Source organism: Hippoglossus hippoglossus, chromosome 7, assembly GCF_009819705.1.
Source record: "Hippoglossus hippoglossus isolate fHipHip1 chromosome 7, fHipHip1.pri, whole genome shotgun sequence".
Classification (NCBI taxonomy): Eukaryota; Metazoa; Chordata; class Actinopteri; order Pleuronectiformes; family Pleuronectidae; genus Hippoglossus; species Hippoglossus hippoglossus.
Window position 1 is genome coordinate 21,186,444 of NC_047157.1, and position 18,223 is coordinate 21,204,666.

General features: G+C 43.7%; 1 protein-coding gene across 1 annotated transcript; it reads left to right on the top strand.

Annotated features, from left to right (window-relative positions):
- Positions 1 to 271: 271 nt before the first annotated feature.
- Positions 272 to 17,062, top strand: rbm38 (RNA binding motif protein 38). Its single transcript, XM_034589709.1, has 4 exons — positions 272 to 766; positions 2,633 to 2,756; positions 5,490 to 5,544; positions 15,569 to 17,062. The coding sequence occupies exons 1-4, from the start codon at positions 545 to 547 to the stop codon at positions 15,918 to 15,920; spliced, it is 753 nt and encodes a 250-aa protein (XP_034445600.1). The 5' UTR covers positions 272 to 544; the 3' UTR covers positions 15,921 to 17,062.
- The last annotated feature ends 1,161 nt before the right edge of the window (positions 17,063 to 18,223 follow it).

Here is an 18,223-nt window from a genome sequence, read left to right on the forward strand (position 1 = left end):
GTCAATTTTAAAGTGAAGAAATATTTTAAGGTTAGATTAAGATTAGGTTAAGGTGATGTTAAGGGTTAAGGTTCGTATATGTGGTTAAGGTTAGAGTTAGTGTCCAGGAAGTGAATGTAAGTCAATGTAATGTCCTCTGAAGTCATGGAGACACCGACTGTGTGTATGTGTGCGTGTGCGTGTGCGTGCGTGTGTGTGTCAGCAGCAGCAGGGTGGAGCAGGAGGCGGGATGCTCCAATGAAAAAGACGCACCGCCCGTCTATTGGAGCAGACGCGCAGTGGGCGCACGCAGGACGCGCCTCCAGAAGCTTAAAGACTGATGTTTTTTTTTCCGGGACATGAGACAAGAGGGTGGGAGACACCTGTCGGGAGGACGGTACATCCAGCTGCTGCGTGTGAAACATCTGGAGGCGGCGTGTTTATAGCCATGGACGCGCGGTTATCGTAGCTGTAGCCTCTCGGTGACCGAGGCGCGTAAAGTTGTGTTTCTTTGTGCCAATCCTCTCCCGCTGCTCTCTCCGTTTGTCTTTCCCCCTCAACCCGCATGAGTTCTCCGCTGTTTGTGGGTCAGCTGCTCGGGGTCCCGTTAGAAATAATGCACCCCACCATGGAGAAGGACACAACTTACACCAAGATCTTCGTCGGCGGGCTGCCCTATCACACCAACGACGCGTCACTTCGGAAATATTTCGAGACTTTCGGGGACATCGACGAGGCGGTGGTGATCACGGACAAGCAGACGGGGAAATCCAGAGGATACGGCTTTGTGAGTTCATCCAATGTTGTCTGGTGGATTTAACAGCTTCTCTGGAGGAGGATAAACAGTTTCAGTCAGTAATGGGGTTAAAACGACCTTATCATGAAAGTTAATTGTATTTTTTATTAATCTCCTGGTTATTATCACTGTCTCCTGGAGTTTTATTTTTTGTCTTCATGAGCCTTGGAGCTGCACACACTGACACTTTGTTCCAGCTGCAGCCATGTGCGATGTGTCTGGTGGTGGCAGTCACATGCTTGAGGCATGAGTAGCAGGTTATTTCTTAAATGTGTGTCATCAATTATCTCTGGAGTCCCAAAGTCCACACACACCCACACACACACAGACACACACAGCACAAAGAGAGACATCTGTCCACAGCTGCACCAGTTTATACCAACTCAAGGGGATCTTTGTATGTGTGTGTGTGTGTGTGTGTGTGTGTGTGTGTGTGTGTGTGTGTGTGTGTGTGTGTGTGTGTGTGTGTGTTTGTGTGTGTGTGAGGACCATTTTGAGCCCACAACCACAGTGAGGACATTGTGACTTTGTGAGGACATTTTGGCCGGTCCTCACAAATTCAAATGGCTGTTTTAGGGTCAGGTTAGGATTAGGGGGACACTTAATGTCAAGAGGAGCACAGGCACCAAGGTAACTTTATATTGATTTCGTTTTTATATATATTGTTATATCATGGCCTAAGAAGATATTAGGGTTAGGTATTTAGTTGTGATGGTTAAGGTTAGGGTGAGGGGCTGGCAAATACATTGTGCCAATGAATGTCCTCACTAATATAGAAGTACAAGAGTGTGTGTGTGTGTGTGTGTGTGTGTGTGTGTGTGTGTGTGTGTGTGTGTGTGTGTGTGTGTGTGTGTGTGTGTGTGTGTGTGTGTGTGTGTGTGTGTGTGGGAGGGTAAGGGGGGGGTGTCTTTGTTCACAGAGGTGTGACATGTCAGTTGGCTCTGCAAGATAAGGCTGCAGTAGTTTCATTTTGACTTCCTCCCTCACAGCCCCCTCCCCCCTCCCCCCACACCACCCTCAGCTTGGATGGTTTTTCTGTTGTTCGTGTGTGCGACTGTGAGTTTGTGCGTTACAAGACAAAAAAGGCCGAGAGGAATTTGTGTGTTCTGTACTATGACCCCTGAGCAGAGCAAATTATCTCTGCCTCGCAGTGGCCAGTGAGCCAATCAGCTGAGGTGATGAGTGTGTGTTGTGTTTCCCCCCCCCCCCTCCCCCAAGTGGTCTTTAATTCCCAGCAGCAGCTTCTTGAACGATTTCAGACCATCCGCTCGCCTCCTGTTTGCATGAGAGGCCAGAGTCTGATGCTGTGAAACAAAAGCAAGCGTGGCGGCTTGGTTTCCAGTGGCCCGTTTCTTGGTGGTTTAGTTGTGTGTGTGTGTGTGTGTGTGTGTGTGTGTGTGTAGCTGCACTGTGTGTGTCCTCACCTTCTCTACTCCTTCCCACTGCTATCTGCCCACACGTCGACTCACTCCCTCAAGGAAGAATCCAGTATCTCATCCTTGGCAGCCCAGTGTGAAAAAAAACAAACAAATCTGCCTCCTACGTATCAGCCCACACCAGAGCGTACACACAACCGACGCTCCACTGGAAGCATTAAAACACTCTAATTGCTGCCTCCATGAAGTGCAGTCAGTGTTTCCTCACGCTTTCAGCTAAAAGATTGAATCATTTGAGGAGAGACTAGGACAGCGGCTCCCTGAGGGCCGCCCCGCTCTGGGTCTGTTGCTTCATCGCAGCGCTCATGTCAGGATCACTCCCTCCGCTCCGGATAGAGAAGCTTTCACATGATGCGATGATGTTGCCTAAAGAGTTTAACCAGAGTGATGTTAATATGAGATGCTGTGACATTGTCAACAGGTGACCATGGTGGACAGAGGGGCGGCGGAGCGGGCATGCAAAGACGCAAACCCCATCATCGACGGCAGGAAGGCCAACGTGAACCTGGCGTACCTGGGAGCAAAACCTCGCAGCTCGCAGACAAGTAAGTGTGTGAGATCACAGCTGAACACACAGGATCACAGAGCAGCTTTTAACCACGTTTCACCCCAATAATACAAATCATGTAACTTAAAGGGTACAACACAGACTCTGATTACTTTCTGGTTTGTCTACGCCGTCTGTCACTCCCATTCCCAGTAAAACAGGTCAATAGGAGTTATAATGTTATATTTGTTGAGGATTATTTTCCCCCTAAGAAATCAGGCTGACATAAATAAAGGTCAATGGGTCAGAGGAACCAGGTGAATCGGGCTTCGGCCACACAGACAACAAGAAGGGCTCAGTAGAGCTCATAGCTCCGCCCAGGCCCAACAGTCCCCCTAGAAAACCACATTTCAATTCTCAAGATGTGGATTTTGATCTGGACCTGCACCGCATTGCAAACACTCATGGATATCAGTTCCATTAATATGTCTGATTTTCTTTCATCAAGAGGAAATTGGTGAAAACGTCAAAAAACACTCCAATGTCACCACGTTAAAGAAAGAAATATAAAATTGCTGGATCTGCCCCCTGATCGAGATCTTCAACCAAAATTTGCTGAGTTCTTTCATGACCCATCCCGCATCCCTCCACCAAGTTTTGTGGTAATAGGTCCAATAGTCTTTATGAAATCCAGCTAAATAAAAGACAACAAGCATAAGAACCTTGGCAGAGGTAATTGTTTGTCTTGTTATAGTTTGTGAGTCATACAAACCTCTAACATGTTCATGCATGGATGGTAATTTTCTAGTATCTAATGTTGTAAGTCAGACTATGAAAACTCGCCCCAGACAGTAACTATTTTACTTGTGAAGTTGCCTCAATGTTATGCTACCATCAAATTATCATGAATTTGAGAGATAATACTGTTCTGGATTATTATTTTGGTGTTTTGATTTTTATGGAGAATTGAGGCAGTAGCTGCAGATAGAAAACATGGAGAGGGAGGGAGGGAGGGAGGAGCTTGATGTGCAACAATGGTTCCGAGCTAAAAACAAACCTTACAACAACACCGACTGTGTTTATATGTGCACTAGTTTCTCCTCTCTGTGTTGCACATGTAAACACCAGACCCTGGTTTCAGGGACCTGGATATGTTCGGTGGAATCCTCCAACAGAAACCAGGATACTGAAGCAATGTAAACAGCTAATCCAGGTTCTTCTTCTGCCTCTCTCAGATGTGACAGCAGATAATAGTTATGCAGAATAAAAACACACTCTAAACCCTTAAGTCGTTGTTGGAAAACGACCCCTTGAAATTTGAGGGTTTCCTGAAGCACTTTGAGAAATACTGGTGTTTACAAAAACTTTAATTTGTCAGCCTCTGAAGCAGATAGAGACATAAGATTAAAAAAAACATGCAATAGCATAAACATTTGACCTTCATTGTAAATCATTTCCCTAAACATATGATGGTGAATGACTTGACGAGAATGAGGAAAACCCCAAAACCAAATGAAAAGTCAAATTGTATCGTCACTTTTGTTATGACGAATACAGTACAGAGTTAAATGCAGGTTGAGATGTAGAGCCATTGTATCACACCTGCAGCTGGACTATAAAACATCTGGATACAGAGATATGAGTAATCGGGTTTAAAACATCTTATCCTGAATTCCATCAGACCGTGGTGCTAATGTGTGTGAAATCAGTCCTCACCCCAAGACAATAATGCAACTTTGATGAAAAAAAGATAAAAGCAGCTAAATGGTCTCCTTGTTGGTTTTTAAGCTTCACTGAAATAAATGGAAACCCATAGAAAATCAATCTAAAGTGTAATAAATAAACGTACTAATTTGAGGTTGTGGGATAAAACATCCAAAACCACTGGTATGCTCATCACCCAGCCGACTGTCTCTGCTCATTCCCACCATACATCCGCACAGCTTTCATGCCGCCGGGCTTTTCCAGCGTACCAGCAGCGAACACGCTTTCGTGCTTTCCCCCTCCGATGTTTTCAGTGCTTCTCCCTCGCTGCCTCATTTAATGCTCGCTGGCTGAAATACCACAGAGTGTAGGTGTGATTGACAAACAACCACTGACTGTGTGTCCCTATTCCTGGACCAGTGCTGCGACGCAACTCCCCAAGCACGCAGCTGATGGGAGATGGCAGCGCTTGGTATTTTGCTGCGCTCTCTTGAGCGTAAGCGAGAGAAAGGGAGAAAGGGAGAAAGGGAGAGAGGGAGAGAATAAGAAGAGCGAGAGGGGACGAGACTGTTAAGGGCCAAGAAATAACACAGTGTCTGTCTCTGCTTTGTCCTTGCAAAGAAAGGAAACGTGCATTTAGACGTGTGCACGAACAAAAGAGGAGGGCTGATGAAGTCATGAGTCTGTACAGTAAGCGGGAGAAAGGAGTGAATAGCTGCAGGAATGTGGAGACGAAGCGAGAGGAGGGGCAGAGAGGAGTCGGATAACTTTCTCCTCTCTTACTCATCCTCAGCTGATTCCTGGTGAACTCTGGAGGCAGCGAGGTCACAGATGTTTGTGAGCAATAGCAATAGTTGTGTGAGCGTTTCGAGTGCGTGTGTTTGTGTGTGTGTGTGTGTGTGCCAACAGTCTGTGATTCCCTGGTATACATGCTAACATCTGAGACAAACACGCAGAGACAGAGAGCGAGAGAATCGGCTCTGTCCTTGTCCGCCCGTCTCTTTCATCGCGTGTGCTGCAGATCGCTAAAACATCCCCACGGCCTCTCTCTCACTCTCTCTCTCACTCTCTCTCTCTTTGTCTGCAGGTCTCTCTGTTGGAGTTCAGCAAGTCCATCCTACGTGGGCTCAGAGGCAATATGGGTAAGATGGAGAAGAATCAATACCTCTATTTCCACCTCTCTCCCTCACCTCACCTGCCTCCTCCTCCTCCTCCTCAACACGATACACTTCACTCCTCCGTCCTTGACATTTGTGTGAGCTCTGCCTCCTGCTCGGGGTTTTGTGTTGGTTAGTGCCACTCTGCAACGTGAGACAAAGAAGAAGAAGCCTCGTTTGTTGTCACAAGCACAAATGACGCTTGTTTAAACGGCGCTTCAAACACAGTCTTTTCTTTTTCTTTTTTCTTTTTTATCCGTGTCTGCACAATGTATTTGGATTGGTCTTGTGTTGTCTCTCCGTCTTTCTGCCTTATTAAACTCATGAGGAGCTCAATTCTGGATTTCTCTCACGCATGACTTGGGCTTCACTGAGGCACCGAACCATTTAGTCAAACTTCCCTACATCGCTTTTCATTTTTCTTCTCTCTCTACACACACACACACACACACACACACGCTTATAAACACAGTGCTGCCATTACCTCTCACATACTTTCTCCTCACATTAGTGCACACAGAGATTGTTGCATTGACATTGTGTCTAATGAATCGATGTAGGCTTTTGTGAGTTTGCTATCCGGGTGTATTGGGTCAATGGTTCCCAACCTTAAGGGTCAGCACCCCCAACAGGGGTCACCAGATTAATCTAAAGTTAGGCTACACCCATACATTTTTTATCTAAAACGATGTCGACCCAGACGAGCGTTTTAGCTCTGTATCAGGAGTTAACTCTGTCCATACTTACACACTTGAAAACGCCTGTCACATTACCATTCATGTTCGCTTGGCAGCTGGTGTGAACAGGAAGCTGATTGTCTACTCTGCAGTTTGTTGCTTAGTTACAGAAAATATGGTAAAAAGTAAGCGCAGGGATTTCTTTTCTCAGACCGACAACGAGGTGGAACTGTTACTGACAGTTGGTGTTAGCAACGCTTTTCATTCACCAGTGGTTGTCGAGTTGTGGCTGATGAGACCCAATCAGGAAGTGAATGCAGGTCATCCTCTCGTTTCCGTTTCTGCCCTTTAAGACCACAACGCAGCCCCTGAAGTTTTCAAACTATATCGGGGGGGGGGCCAGCAGTTTTTCCAAACTTCTCTGTTTGAGGTGCCCAGAATCTGCTTGTTGTTTCCCAGGATCTTGCTCTACCTGGTAACTCACATGAATCCACATGCGAAGGTCTCCCTGAGTTTCAGTGTGAACAGAAAAAAGACAAAACTTAATGACTAAGTTTGCTGAGTGAAACATGGACGGTGATTCACTCCCTGTCTGCTACAGGCAGAGGAGAAACACTGCAGGTCGAGCTCAGCAGCTTCTTGTTGTGTAAGTTGAGCATAGCTGACACTTCTGACTACACTTACTCAGGCTTGACTCAGATATTCTGTGTTTCACTGTTGCTGAGGTGAAACGGGGAAACTGTCATCCTGTATCACAGCTGTCTGTTGTGTGTGTATTGACTCTGCAGGCATCATTTCAAATTTAAATATCTGCTTCCTCAAGAGACAGGTTCTGGATTTATCTGATGAAGTTAAAGAGTAGAACTGTGTTTTTTCTACAGGATGTAGTGGTTTGGAAAATGTTTCGGCCAACGGACTTTCTGCAGGACGACAAGTTTGGATCCTGCAGCTACAGAAATGCCCATTAAAAACCTCAACTGCTCTGAGTGCTATTAATATTGCAGTCCTCAATTTGTGATTTGTGAATGAGTGATGAGGGAATTGAGGCTGACCCAGATGAGTCGATGAATGAGTGATGATGGGCTGATTGAAAGTCTCCCACAGTGAGGGCGGACAGTCGGAGCAGGAGGAGTCTCTGTTCGTCTCTGCTTCAAATCACAGCTTTGACACCTGAAGTGTAAGAGGCAAAATATCACCTGGCACACTAACTCTAGCCTGAAAGACACACACACACACACACACACAAGGTGTTGCTTTGTTTACTTGTGTAGAAACACCTGCTTATTCAAGCGTTAAGCTGTTTGTGACAGTTGTGTGTTTGAGCTACTTAGATGGGATGTGTTGCTTTTATCAGTCCTGTGTGATTGTAGCATGGATATCTTTAGGTTTTGGACTCTAGGTTAGGTGTGTGTGTGTGTGTGTGTGTGTGTGTGTGTGTGTGTGTGTGTGTGTGTGTGTGTGTGTGTGTGTGTGTGTGTGTGTGTGTGTGTGTGTGTGTGTGTGTGTGTGTGTGTGTGTGTGTGTGTAATGTAATAAATCATTACATTTTAGGGTTGAAGACATGTTTTTAGATTATGGTTAACGTTAGGGTTAAAAGTTTAGTTTAAGGAGTAGGTTAAGTTTGAGGTGTAGGTTAAGGGTTAGGGTCAGACAATGATTAAGGAAATCAATGAATGTGTGTGAAATGAGTTGCGAGGGTATCTCCAGATGATGTGTTGTTGAATCGTTTTCACATTCCTCTTCAAACAAACCTCACTGTGAAGCAGAAATCTAAACAATCAGTGGAAGATGTGTCTTGTGAATCTGGTTCAGTTTCGATTTTTGATAATGTTCTAATCGAAAAATCTGTCTCTGTAGAAGAAGAAGTGAAACCAACATGTTTCACCTCTGCAGATTTATTAAGGCACAGCTGCAAGATGTGGTGATGTTTGGATGAATTTCTTCACAACAGAAACTTAAACTACGATCTCTGTCACCCTCAAATCAACACAAACTGTAGTTTGTCTAAATTGTCAGGAGACCTGAGATGACATTGACTTATCCTCTTAAATTCATAAACAACAGAAATTGCATGTTTCAACAGGCGTAATTACAGCCGCAGCCTGTCGAACCTGTATGCTCGTCTGTTTTAATTCATGTGAACTAGGTTGCGTTTGTCCAGATCTTTCTGCTCCGAGGCTGCATGTGTCTTTGACATGATCAGTATGACTGCAGTCAGCTTCAAACATCTCTGAGCTCAGTGAAGGAGATTTAAAGGAGCAAGCTCAAGGTTTAAACCGGTCTGTGCAGCTGATAAAGAAAAGGAGCATTTCTCCATCTTTCATCACAGAAGGATGTAAAAGTATACAACTTTAAATTGTGTTTATTGACATAGAGCACAATTGTGTTCACAGGGAATTCACATATAAATGTTCTATAGATGTTGTAAAATAAAATAATCAAGATGGAACAATATCATTTCAGCAGCAACATAAAACAGTGGCACACACACATCTCCAAGGCTCAACAGGTCAATTCAATCAAGCTTCACCAAATTTCACACACACATAAATATAGGTCTCCTAAAAATGACAAATTTTCTCACATCTCACCTCTTCTCTCTCTTACTTGTGTGTCAGCCTCAGCGACATCTGCTGATCTGTCTGACTGTAACAGTGCATCCGTACAAATCACCACTATCATTAAAGAATTAATGAAAAATGTAGGAATAGAAGTCGATTGCTCTTATGTCACATTACAACTGGGAAAACTCAGATAGACTAAATAAATCCTCCAACACCAAGAACTGGACTGAAACTGTCTGGAGGAATAGACCTTTACCTTAAAACTGCCTCATGATCCGTGTTTTAAGTGGGAAATGGGCCAAATGTATGTGTTTATGTCACTTTTCCTCTGCAGTGTTATGAAGCATAACCCTGCCAGTGCCACCGCAGAATTTGATCTCAGATCTCAAAAGACTGTGAAACTAAAATTTCTTATTCCCATTCCTGGCTCCCGGGGGCCTTAAGAGGTCTGACACTCACACATGGCTCTGCCTCCACACTCACACAGCAAATAACAAAGAAAAACACAGATAAAGTCAAACACAGCAGGCCTCTGTCTGCCGCTTTGGCATATTTGCTTTGAGTTTCAAGATGACAGAGAACGGGCTGGTGCCAAATGTGGCTCTGAGTTACAGCTGAGTGGGGGTGGGGGGGGCGTCTGTCACTCATGGCGGCCTGTTGTTGCCTTTAGCGCCCGACACATCGGCACGAACGCTTGGCGGAAGAAAAACTCTTCTTTTATTTCTTGTTTTGTGTCCTGGTGTTTTGTGAGAGATGAAAGAGAGAGAGAGAGAGAGGAAGGAGACAGAAGTGGTGTGAGACTGAGGGGCGGCGGCGGCAGGGGCAGGGACTTCCTGTTCCTGTGTGTGGGGGGTTCACGCACACCTGTGGCCTCGTGTAGCAGCAGCTTTGGGGGTCGGTGGTAGACGTGACGACGGTGCTCGTCTTTGTCTGTGAAAAATGTTCCTCAGCGGAGCATCAGTGGATCTTGAAACAGCCTCCGTGGGCGCTGACACATCTGATGATACGTTTACCGTTTTTCTCCACATAACTAATTTGTTCACTCTTCCTCTGTTTCCTCTTTGTCTTCCTCCCCCTGCACATGATGTTTTTTCTCACCTGCTTCTCCTCCTCCTCCTCTTCTCTCTCAGCCGGTAGGTGTTACTCTCTCGGTCAGGAGGGGGTTGGGGTAGTTGGCGAATCCTCAGGTGTATTGTCCTCTTATACCCAGGGACGCAATTAAGGAGAGACAGAAATTAGGAGAGACCCTTCTGTTGCATGATTTGAAGAAGAAATCTGGGGAGAAAAAGGCTCATGTTTGAAGCTTTTCACAGAACATAAAGCTCCCGTTTTGTTCGATTCAACTCAATTGTATTTGAATTGTGACAAATCTCAAAGGCATTTTACAGAGTGAAGTGGAGAAAGAGGAGAGAAAGAACAAACTTTTGACGGAAACATGGTGAAGTTGTCTGTTAAATTATGATAATCTGCATCTGCACTTTTTAGTTTTTCAGTTTTAAACTGTTCTTGTTTTGTTTGTTTTTTTAAATATGCCTTTTAACGCTAAACTCTGCTCCTGTTCCTCTTTTAACGGTGCGTTTTGCAGCCATAAACAGTGGGGAACAAAAACACATCCATCCTAGATTGAACATAATTGTTAACTATCATTTAAGGTTCAAGATTTTTTACTGCAGGCACCGCATAGTAAACCATATTTCAACTGCCAGGACAAGAGCGAGGTGAGAAGCAGAGAGAGAAGACTTTTCCTGTGAAGTAGAATCCCATGAATGTGGAGTTTTTGGGGCCTATATATATTTTTTTTAAATGGCAATGGTTAATCATTCAGTGGAATTGAGGTTTGATATTTTTTTTACAAAACACAAATTCAACTAAATATATAGAACTTGAATTATTTCTGCATTGTTTATTGTGAATTCTGCTCCTGGTGGAAGAGAAAAAAAGGAAAGTTTAGTGCCACACATCACAAAGTTAATTTGAATTTATCTCATCTAACTAATGATTCATTCAAATGTGCAACAAGTGAAAGTGAAACATAAAATATTTTGATTCCATTACACCGACGTGTTCATGCAAGAGTTACGCTGTTTGCACATCTTGTCTCAGACATGTGGAAATGAACAGGACTTCCACTGACATGATTTGTACAGCACCATTAGGAGAACAGAGCCTGTCTCTTTCCACACAGACTCCCTTCTCTCTTAAGCAGTACCCAAGGTCAGGTTGTAGATAAAGGGCCAACTCGCACATCATTGTATAGCATCTACACTCAGGGACTTTCACACTTAATTCAAACACCTACATGTAACATAGAGTGTCAGTGTCTCCAGTCTTTCGTGGACGTGTTGTTGGAATTGGTGACGTGAGGTGAAGGTTGGGATGTTGTGTGAGACATCTTCAGATTTCAGACATCAGCTGCTGCCGGAGTTCTCCTTTCACCAGCTTCCAGAAAAACTTGCATCACAACATTTGGCTCATCTTCTCCACATCGTGCTGCAGTCTCCATATTATTTATATTAATCCAATTTAAGTGCATTTCTTGCTCGCTGAGTGTCCTGCGCTGATGTTGGCCTTTCTGTCTGTCACCCACCCTCAAGGTGTGTGTGTGTGTGTGTGTGTGTGTGTGTGTGTGTGTGTGTGTGTGTGTGTGTGTGTGTGTGTGTGTGTGTGTGTGTGTGTGTGTGTGTGTGTGTGTGTGTGTGTGTCAAGAGGACGAGGGGGTCATCAGTGTGCGTCTCCATGAGTGTGTGTTAGTGTCTTTGACTCACCCTCCTCACATCCTTCATCTGAACTATTAAAAGCGTGTCCGTCCTGAGGCATGAAGGATATGATGGCTGATCCTTCACCCCTCAGCTCCTCTCCCTGCTCCTCTCCCTCCCACTCATTCCTCGCTCAAGGAGTCCCGACCTTGACCCACGACGGATAACAACAACAACAACAAAACTGCAGATGTTTAGTTTTTTTTTATTTCATTCTCTGTCACTCAGTACACCCTCTGTCTCTTTAATCCTGGTTCTGAGGAAGGACAGTGAGGGGGAGTGCAGCAGAGGAAGCTGCTGGCTACGAGGGAGTAAACCCAGAGAGGGGATGGAGAGGGGAGTCAGTGGAGGTTATTCTGCTCTCATGGGTCTGTTAGTGAGCATACACCCATGCAGCTGCGCCAATTAGCCCTGCCATGTCTGAAACCCCCCTTCACACACACACACACACACACACACACACACACACACACACACACACACACTCTCCTCTTCTGAGCTGCACACAACCTGTTAATTGTGTATTGTGGATATGTGCTTTGTGATTTATGTCCGTGAGTGTGTTTGCGTGCTTGTCCGTCTACACCCCCTGTGTTTGTGTGTGTGTACATATATAAGTATAAATGTGTGTTTGACAGCCAGCGATGATGCCAGGCACGGAGAGGAGAGAGGCGAGGCGAAGCTCCCTCTCGTACGATGCCGCTGTCACATTGCATCAGTCAGGGCGGTGCAGGCAGCCAGGCAGCGGCACACAGCCGTGGAAATGACACTGCACTTCTGCTTCGGGAGAGACGAGCAGAGGGAGCGAGGAGAGATGGGATAAAGAGAGAAGCGTTATTAGCTCCAGCTTTGTTTTGACTTCACGTTGCGGCGTCTCATTTGTCTGCAGATTTTATCTGTGACAGGGCGCTGCAGAAAAGGCCTGAAAGGTTTTCTCACCGAGCTTCTTACTGTGAGCGGTGGACGCGTAATGTTCTGCCACAGTTTGATAAGTTTTGGTTATTTGACGTGAGAAATGTGGAACGAGGCTCAGCTGGAAGGAGACGATGTTATTACTGTGCACCAGTCAGCAAAGTAACTAAGTACTTTCAACCTACTCAAGTACTGTACTTGAGTACAATTTTTAAGGTATTTAAATATCTTATTCAATGCAACTTTATACTTCTACGCCACCATCTCTCGAGAAGGAAAAGTATATACATTTTTAGTACATTACATTTATCAGGCAGCTTAGAAAATACTTCACAGATTAAGATATTACATACAAAACAGATTAAAGTTAATAAACAGCATTATTAAGGTTATTAATCGAAAAAATAATTTCCAGGAAAATATGTTAAAACAAACTTTTAAGGAAAAATGTAACTGGAATATTTGGGACTAAGACAAACATCTACTTGTTTAAAGGAAAGTTAGAATATAATAGAATACAATACAAAACAATTCAATGAAATACATTTATTGTTATTTATTGTGCACAGGGTACAATGAAATTAAGTACTTTCCAGAGACTGTGCACAAAGATGGATGACATGACAGCTCCTCAAAACTGAAGCCAAAGCGTTTCAATCGCCCCCTGGTGGCTGGCCAAGGTACAGCTCATAAACCACGCCTCGTCCATCTTAGCGAATGGGACATGGACCGAACCAAAAATTTCTAAATACACGTCAAATTAATATTTCTCAAAGATGTTTCTGACATTTTAGATAGTTCTCACTGTTATGGTTAGTTTAAAACAGTTAAAAAGAGAAATACAATAAAATAAAGAAATATAAATGCACAGAAATACATTAGATTAACACGTATAGCCTATTAGGTAAGTTTAAATGACTTTATAATAACATAAGGACATTGGAATGCATTGGCAGGTGTAGTTTACTTACTGGTGTGTGTCTGTGTGTGTTGTGTATACAGCAGAGTTTGTGTGAACAGGCCCAGTGTCTGTGTTTGTTGTGTAATCACGCCTGATCCCTGCCCTCACTGTTTACGGATAAGCAGCAGCCGCCACTCGCCGCTCTGATCACCTGCTCCGGTCGTCGTCAGGTTAATGTCTTTTTAGTGCGCATGTTAAATACTGTCATGTTGTGTTGTTTTAAAGTGCAGCAGCAACACAACCTGGAGCTTCCGATGTGATCGCGGCTGCTGTTGCCAGATGTAACTGAGACATTTCAGGTTAAGTGGGCAGCCTCGGGCAAGGGCATGACTGAATACAGGAGGACAGAGGAGTGCCTTCTTCTCTCATTACTTTCGGAGTTACAACAATCTCATGTGCTGCATCTGGTGTGTCAGGTTGTGCGTGTGCGTGCGTGCGCGCGTGCGTGTGTGTCAGGTTGTGTGTGCATGTGTGTGTGTGCCACTCAATTCAAAAAACACTTTTCTTTTTTATTCCAAAAATACAACAGATTCTAATCACATGTGGTTGATCTACACTCAGAGTTTCATTTTGAAGTATGTTGATATTTCATTTGGAACAAAGCGTTTCTTTTCTCTTTCTCAGGCCGTGTGCTAATTAAACTTAAACACAAGGGACGAGGTCTATTTAAAGGCGACAGCAACACTGCTGCTAATTGCTCTTAAACGAGGAAGAAGCCTTTACAGGGCTCTGGTTTTTACTATTACCTTCGCCAAGGAGTTTTTTTCGTCTGTTTTTTGTCTGTGTTTGTTTGATAGTTTACAGGATTACGCAAAAACTACTCAACTGATTTTCATGAAATGATGTAGAGGGCTGGCCCAAGAAAGAACCCACTTAGTTTGGGGCGGATGCAGGAGACTTTCTTTAACATTGTGAGATGTTTTTTTGACATTTTCACTGATTAGCCAGGAACAAAATCAGGTGTATTCAGGGGACCGGTTTAAATACAAATCTAGATCTAGTGAATTCTAATGTCTTTTCAGAAGGCGACTGTTGGACCTTGGCGGAGACATGCACTTCTAGTTTGGGATATAAATAGATGGAGCAGTTAGTGAAGAGTTTTCTGGTTGTTTATGTTAAATAGACGTGTCCGTCTCTGGTTACCGCTGTTGTTAAAATGACATCTGATGATCAGATCAGACCTCAGCAGATGCAGCGAGTGGCAGCTCAGAACACATAAAGCAGATTCTTCTGACATTGCCTTTCGGATATTCAGACGCATGTATGAATGAGGTCAGGCGTGTGTGTGTGTGTGTGTGTGTGTGTGTGTGTGTGTGTGTGTGTGTGTGTGTGTGTGTGTGTGTGTGTGTGTGTGTGTGTGTGTGTGTGTGTGTGTGTGTGTGTGTGTGTGTGTGTGTGTGTGTGTGTGTGTGTGTGTGTGTGTGTGTGTGTGTGTGTGTTCCTATATTTGTGTGAAACTCGCTCAGTCTTTTCATTCATTTATCTTCTTTCATCTATTTGCTCTAAATTCGAAACATTTTCATTTATTATAATTTACACGTAATGATTATTTTCGCTGATGATTAATTTACTGATTTATTTCTTGATTAGATGATTGATTGTTTGGTCTACTTAAGTCAGAGAAAAATGAAAATCTGTCAAGCTGGTGTATATTAATTACTTACTTTGTCAGATCAATATTCAACAATAGAAAAAAATCTTCATTTATTAGCAGGTGTAAACAAAATAGCAAATATTAGCATTTGAGAAGCTTCAGTACAAAAAATGTTGTCATGTAATTTTTGCTTAAAACATTACAGAAACAATGAATCTATATTCAAAGTGTTTTCTGGTTCTCAAATGTGGGAATTTGCTGTTTCCTTGTTTGAATCTCAATCGTTTCTGACGGTTGTTCAGAAGAGGTGGGGCAGGACCAAAGCAAGAACCTATTGGATTTTGTTTCTGAAATGGATCAGGCAGCAGATCCAGGATTTTTTTCTGTGTTTTTCAAGACTTTCATTGATTTCTCTGAGAATAATTCATGTATCTTGATAAAAAAACATTTAGTGTGTATAGAGTTTATGCATTTTGGTGCAGATCATTAGATTCAGCTCTTGTTTTCCATCTCTGGTGCTAACCCTGGTTCCTCTGTCTGTCCAGGCTCACCCAGCAGTACGTCTACCCACAGGCGTTCCTCCAGCCCAGCCTGATGCTGCAGTCCCAGCTCAGCCCCACAGCAGCGGCCCTCTCCTCCCCTTACCTGGACTACAGCTCCGCCTACAGCCACTACACCCCCACAGGACTGGAGCAGTACCCTTACACCCCCTCACCATCACCCTCTGGTGGCTACCTCAGCTACAGCTTCTCCCCTGGCACAGCGGCGCCCTCTCTCGCGGCGTCCCTGACCCCTCCGTCTGCCATCCCCCCTCCACTGGCTGCACTCACCGCCATGTCTGCTGCCCCGCAGGCCTTCCTCCACTACCCCCTGCACCAGCCCGACCGCATGCAGTGAGCAGCCCTGAGAAAAAGAGGATCAGTGGTGGTGGATGGAGTGACGATTCAAAGACAGTCTGACTGTTGAGCTGTGTCGTCATCGGGATGAGACTAAATCCCCAGGGAGAGAGTGTGATGTAATCAAAGGGCTTTTAGAAAACACTCGCATTCCTTTTTCTTTTTTTTTATATAATATTGTTGAAATAAATGTTTTATGGTTTCATCAGCATATGATCTGAATGTTTTTTACTAAATGGCAGAAGTCAGGGACTGGAGTGAGATGACTGGTAATCTGTGTGTCTCTCACACCGTTGACCCTCAGTGTGGAGGTCGGACGCTACCGGAGAGTACACGGGTAAAGACAATGAGAAATAAGTCTGCTTGACGGCGGCAGTTTCTCCGTACGCTACTGAGCCCAACGCTGGATATCAGCCAAGCTGGGAGCCGCCTCCTCTCTCAGAAACACAGGTCCAATTACCTGCTCATCAAAGGTTACATGTCTGTCTATGGCCTTAGAGATCTCTCTCCCTCCATACCGGCTTCAATCTGCCATTTTTATTTGTGTCTCATCTCAAATGAACAAAATGGCTGTTGTTCTCCCTTTTGTTCCTCTTATCCACCACTGCAAGGTTATTACACACAGTTTAACAGAATATGCAATTATGATGATGAAGGATAAGTATGAACAAAGTAGGCAGCACTGGTCGGTGTATTGTTTTTATATTGCTACTGTTAGAACCTTACTCAGAGAAAGACTTTAACACTGAAAACATCATAATAGTCGTCAGATGGCGTTCGGCCGTTTGTTCGGGTACTCATCATTTAGGATATTTAAATAACATAGCCGTCCATACATATCAAGTACATTTGTTTTGATGTAGGTGTTAAGAAGTAAATGTTGTGGATGTGTGAGTGTATTTTGTGTCTGTGTGTGTGACAGAGAAATAGAGCGATGATGCAGTAATCACCAGTGTGAGGACCAAGATTCTTCTCCAGCTCATTGTACTGGTCAGAGTTGTTTTTATATTTCCCTGCAGCAGAATAAAGACAGATGTTTCAGCAATGACACCGGAGTCTCTCGGTGCTGTGGCGCCACATCAGTGGTCATGAACCAAGCCATACATCAAATATGCAAAATAAAATGATTATTTCTGAAACAAAGTACATGGCATTGCTCTCTGAGTGTTGGGTGACAGTCATTGTGGTAAAGATCCCACTGGGATTAATAAAGCGCGATCAGCTGTATCTAAACATCTGCTGCATGCGTTCGCCAGGAGCCCGATGAGTCGCACGTGAGTCATGTAAGACATTTACATGTGTCGATAAAAATACTTCACACTGATAGGAAACGTTCATCATTTTTGGGAAATATGCTTTTTTCACTTTCAAGAGTTAAAAACATCAGTTGCAACCAGCAGTGAACTTTAGGTGGATTTTTAAAACGAGCTGTTTCCCCTTTTTCCAGTTTTAATGCTGACCTTACTGTAAATGGACTGTTTTTAAATACTCTTATTATAAGTCCCATTCATACAGTGCTTCTATATGCAGGACTTTTTCTATCACATACACACACACATCATGCATCATCGAGGGTTATTTGCAGTTTATTATCTTGCCCAAAGACACTTCAGAATGCAGACTGGAGATGCCGGGGATCAAACCTTCAACCTTTTGTTTAGTGGACGACCCTCTATCTCTTGAGCCACAGCCGTCCCTGAGCTGATCGTATCTACCCGGCTGCTGGCTGTAGCTTCACATAGTGTATACTGTGTGGTTAATAATACTGGTTTTATTTCATAATTCATATCTTGGTCAGAAAGCAAAAAAGCATCTCTCCCAATTTTATATAACTTTTCTTTTGAATGAATCCAGCAGCCTGAACATGTACAAAGCTGATATTTGTTTTTGAATTTCATATATAGGCGACTGACTAATATATATTATTGAATATCCAATCTTTTATCATCACCAAATCCCATGCCAAGACCAAAAGTGACCTCACGTTCTGCTCTCAGTACTTTGACTGCCCCTGCTCCTGAAACCATTCATTCCTACTGAAGGACATAAATCAATAGAAATAATATTTGCCAGATCAATAAAGTCCCATACAGAAGGGAACTGTAGTCTTTCTCAAACATATTGTATTTACACATGTTATTATATGCAGCGCCAGGACAGTGTTTGTGGGATCTCTTCAAAAAATAAACTACAATTCCCAGATTCCTCATAATGAAGGGATGTGTCATGACGTGGCTCACTGCTGTGTTTTATTTGTAGTTTTTGAATAAATAATTGAAATAATCTATATCTGGATCTGGCAAC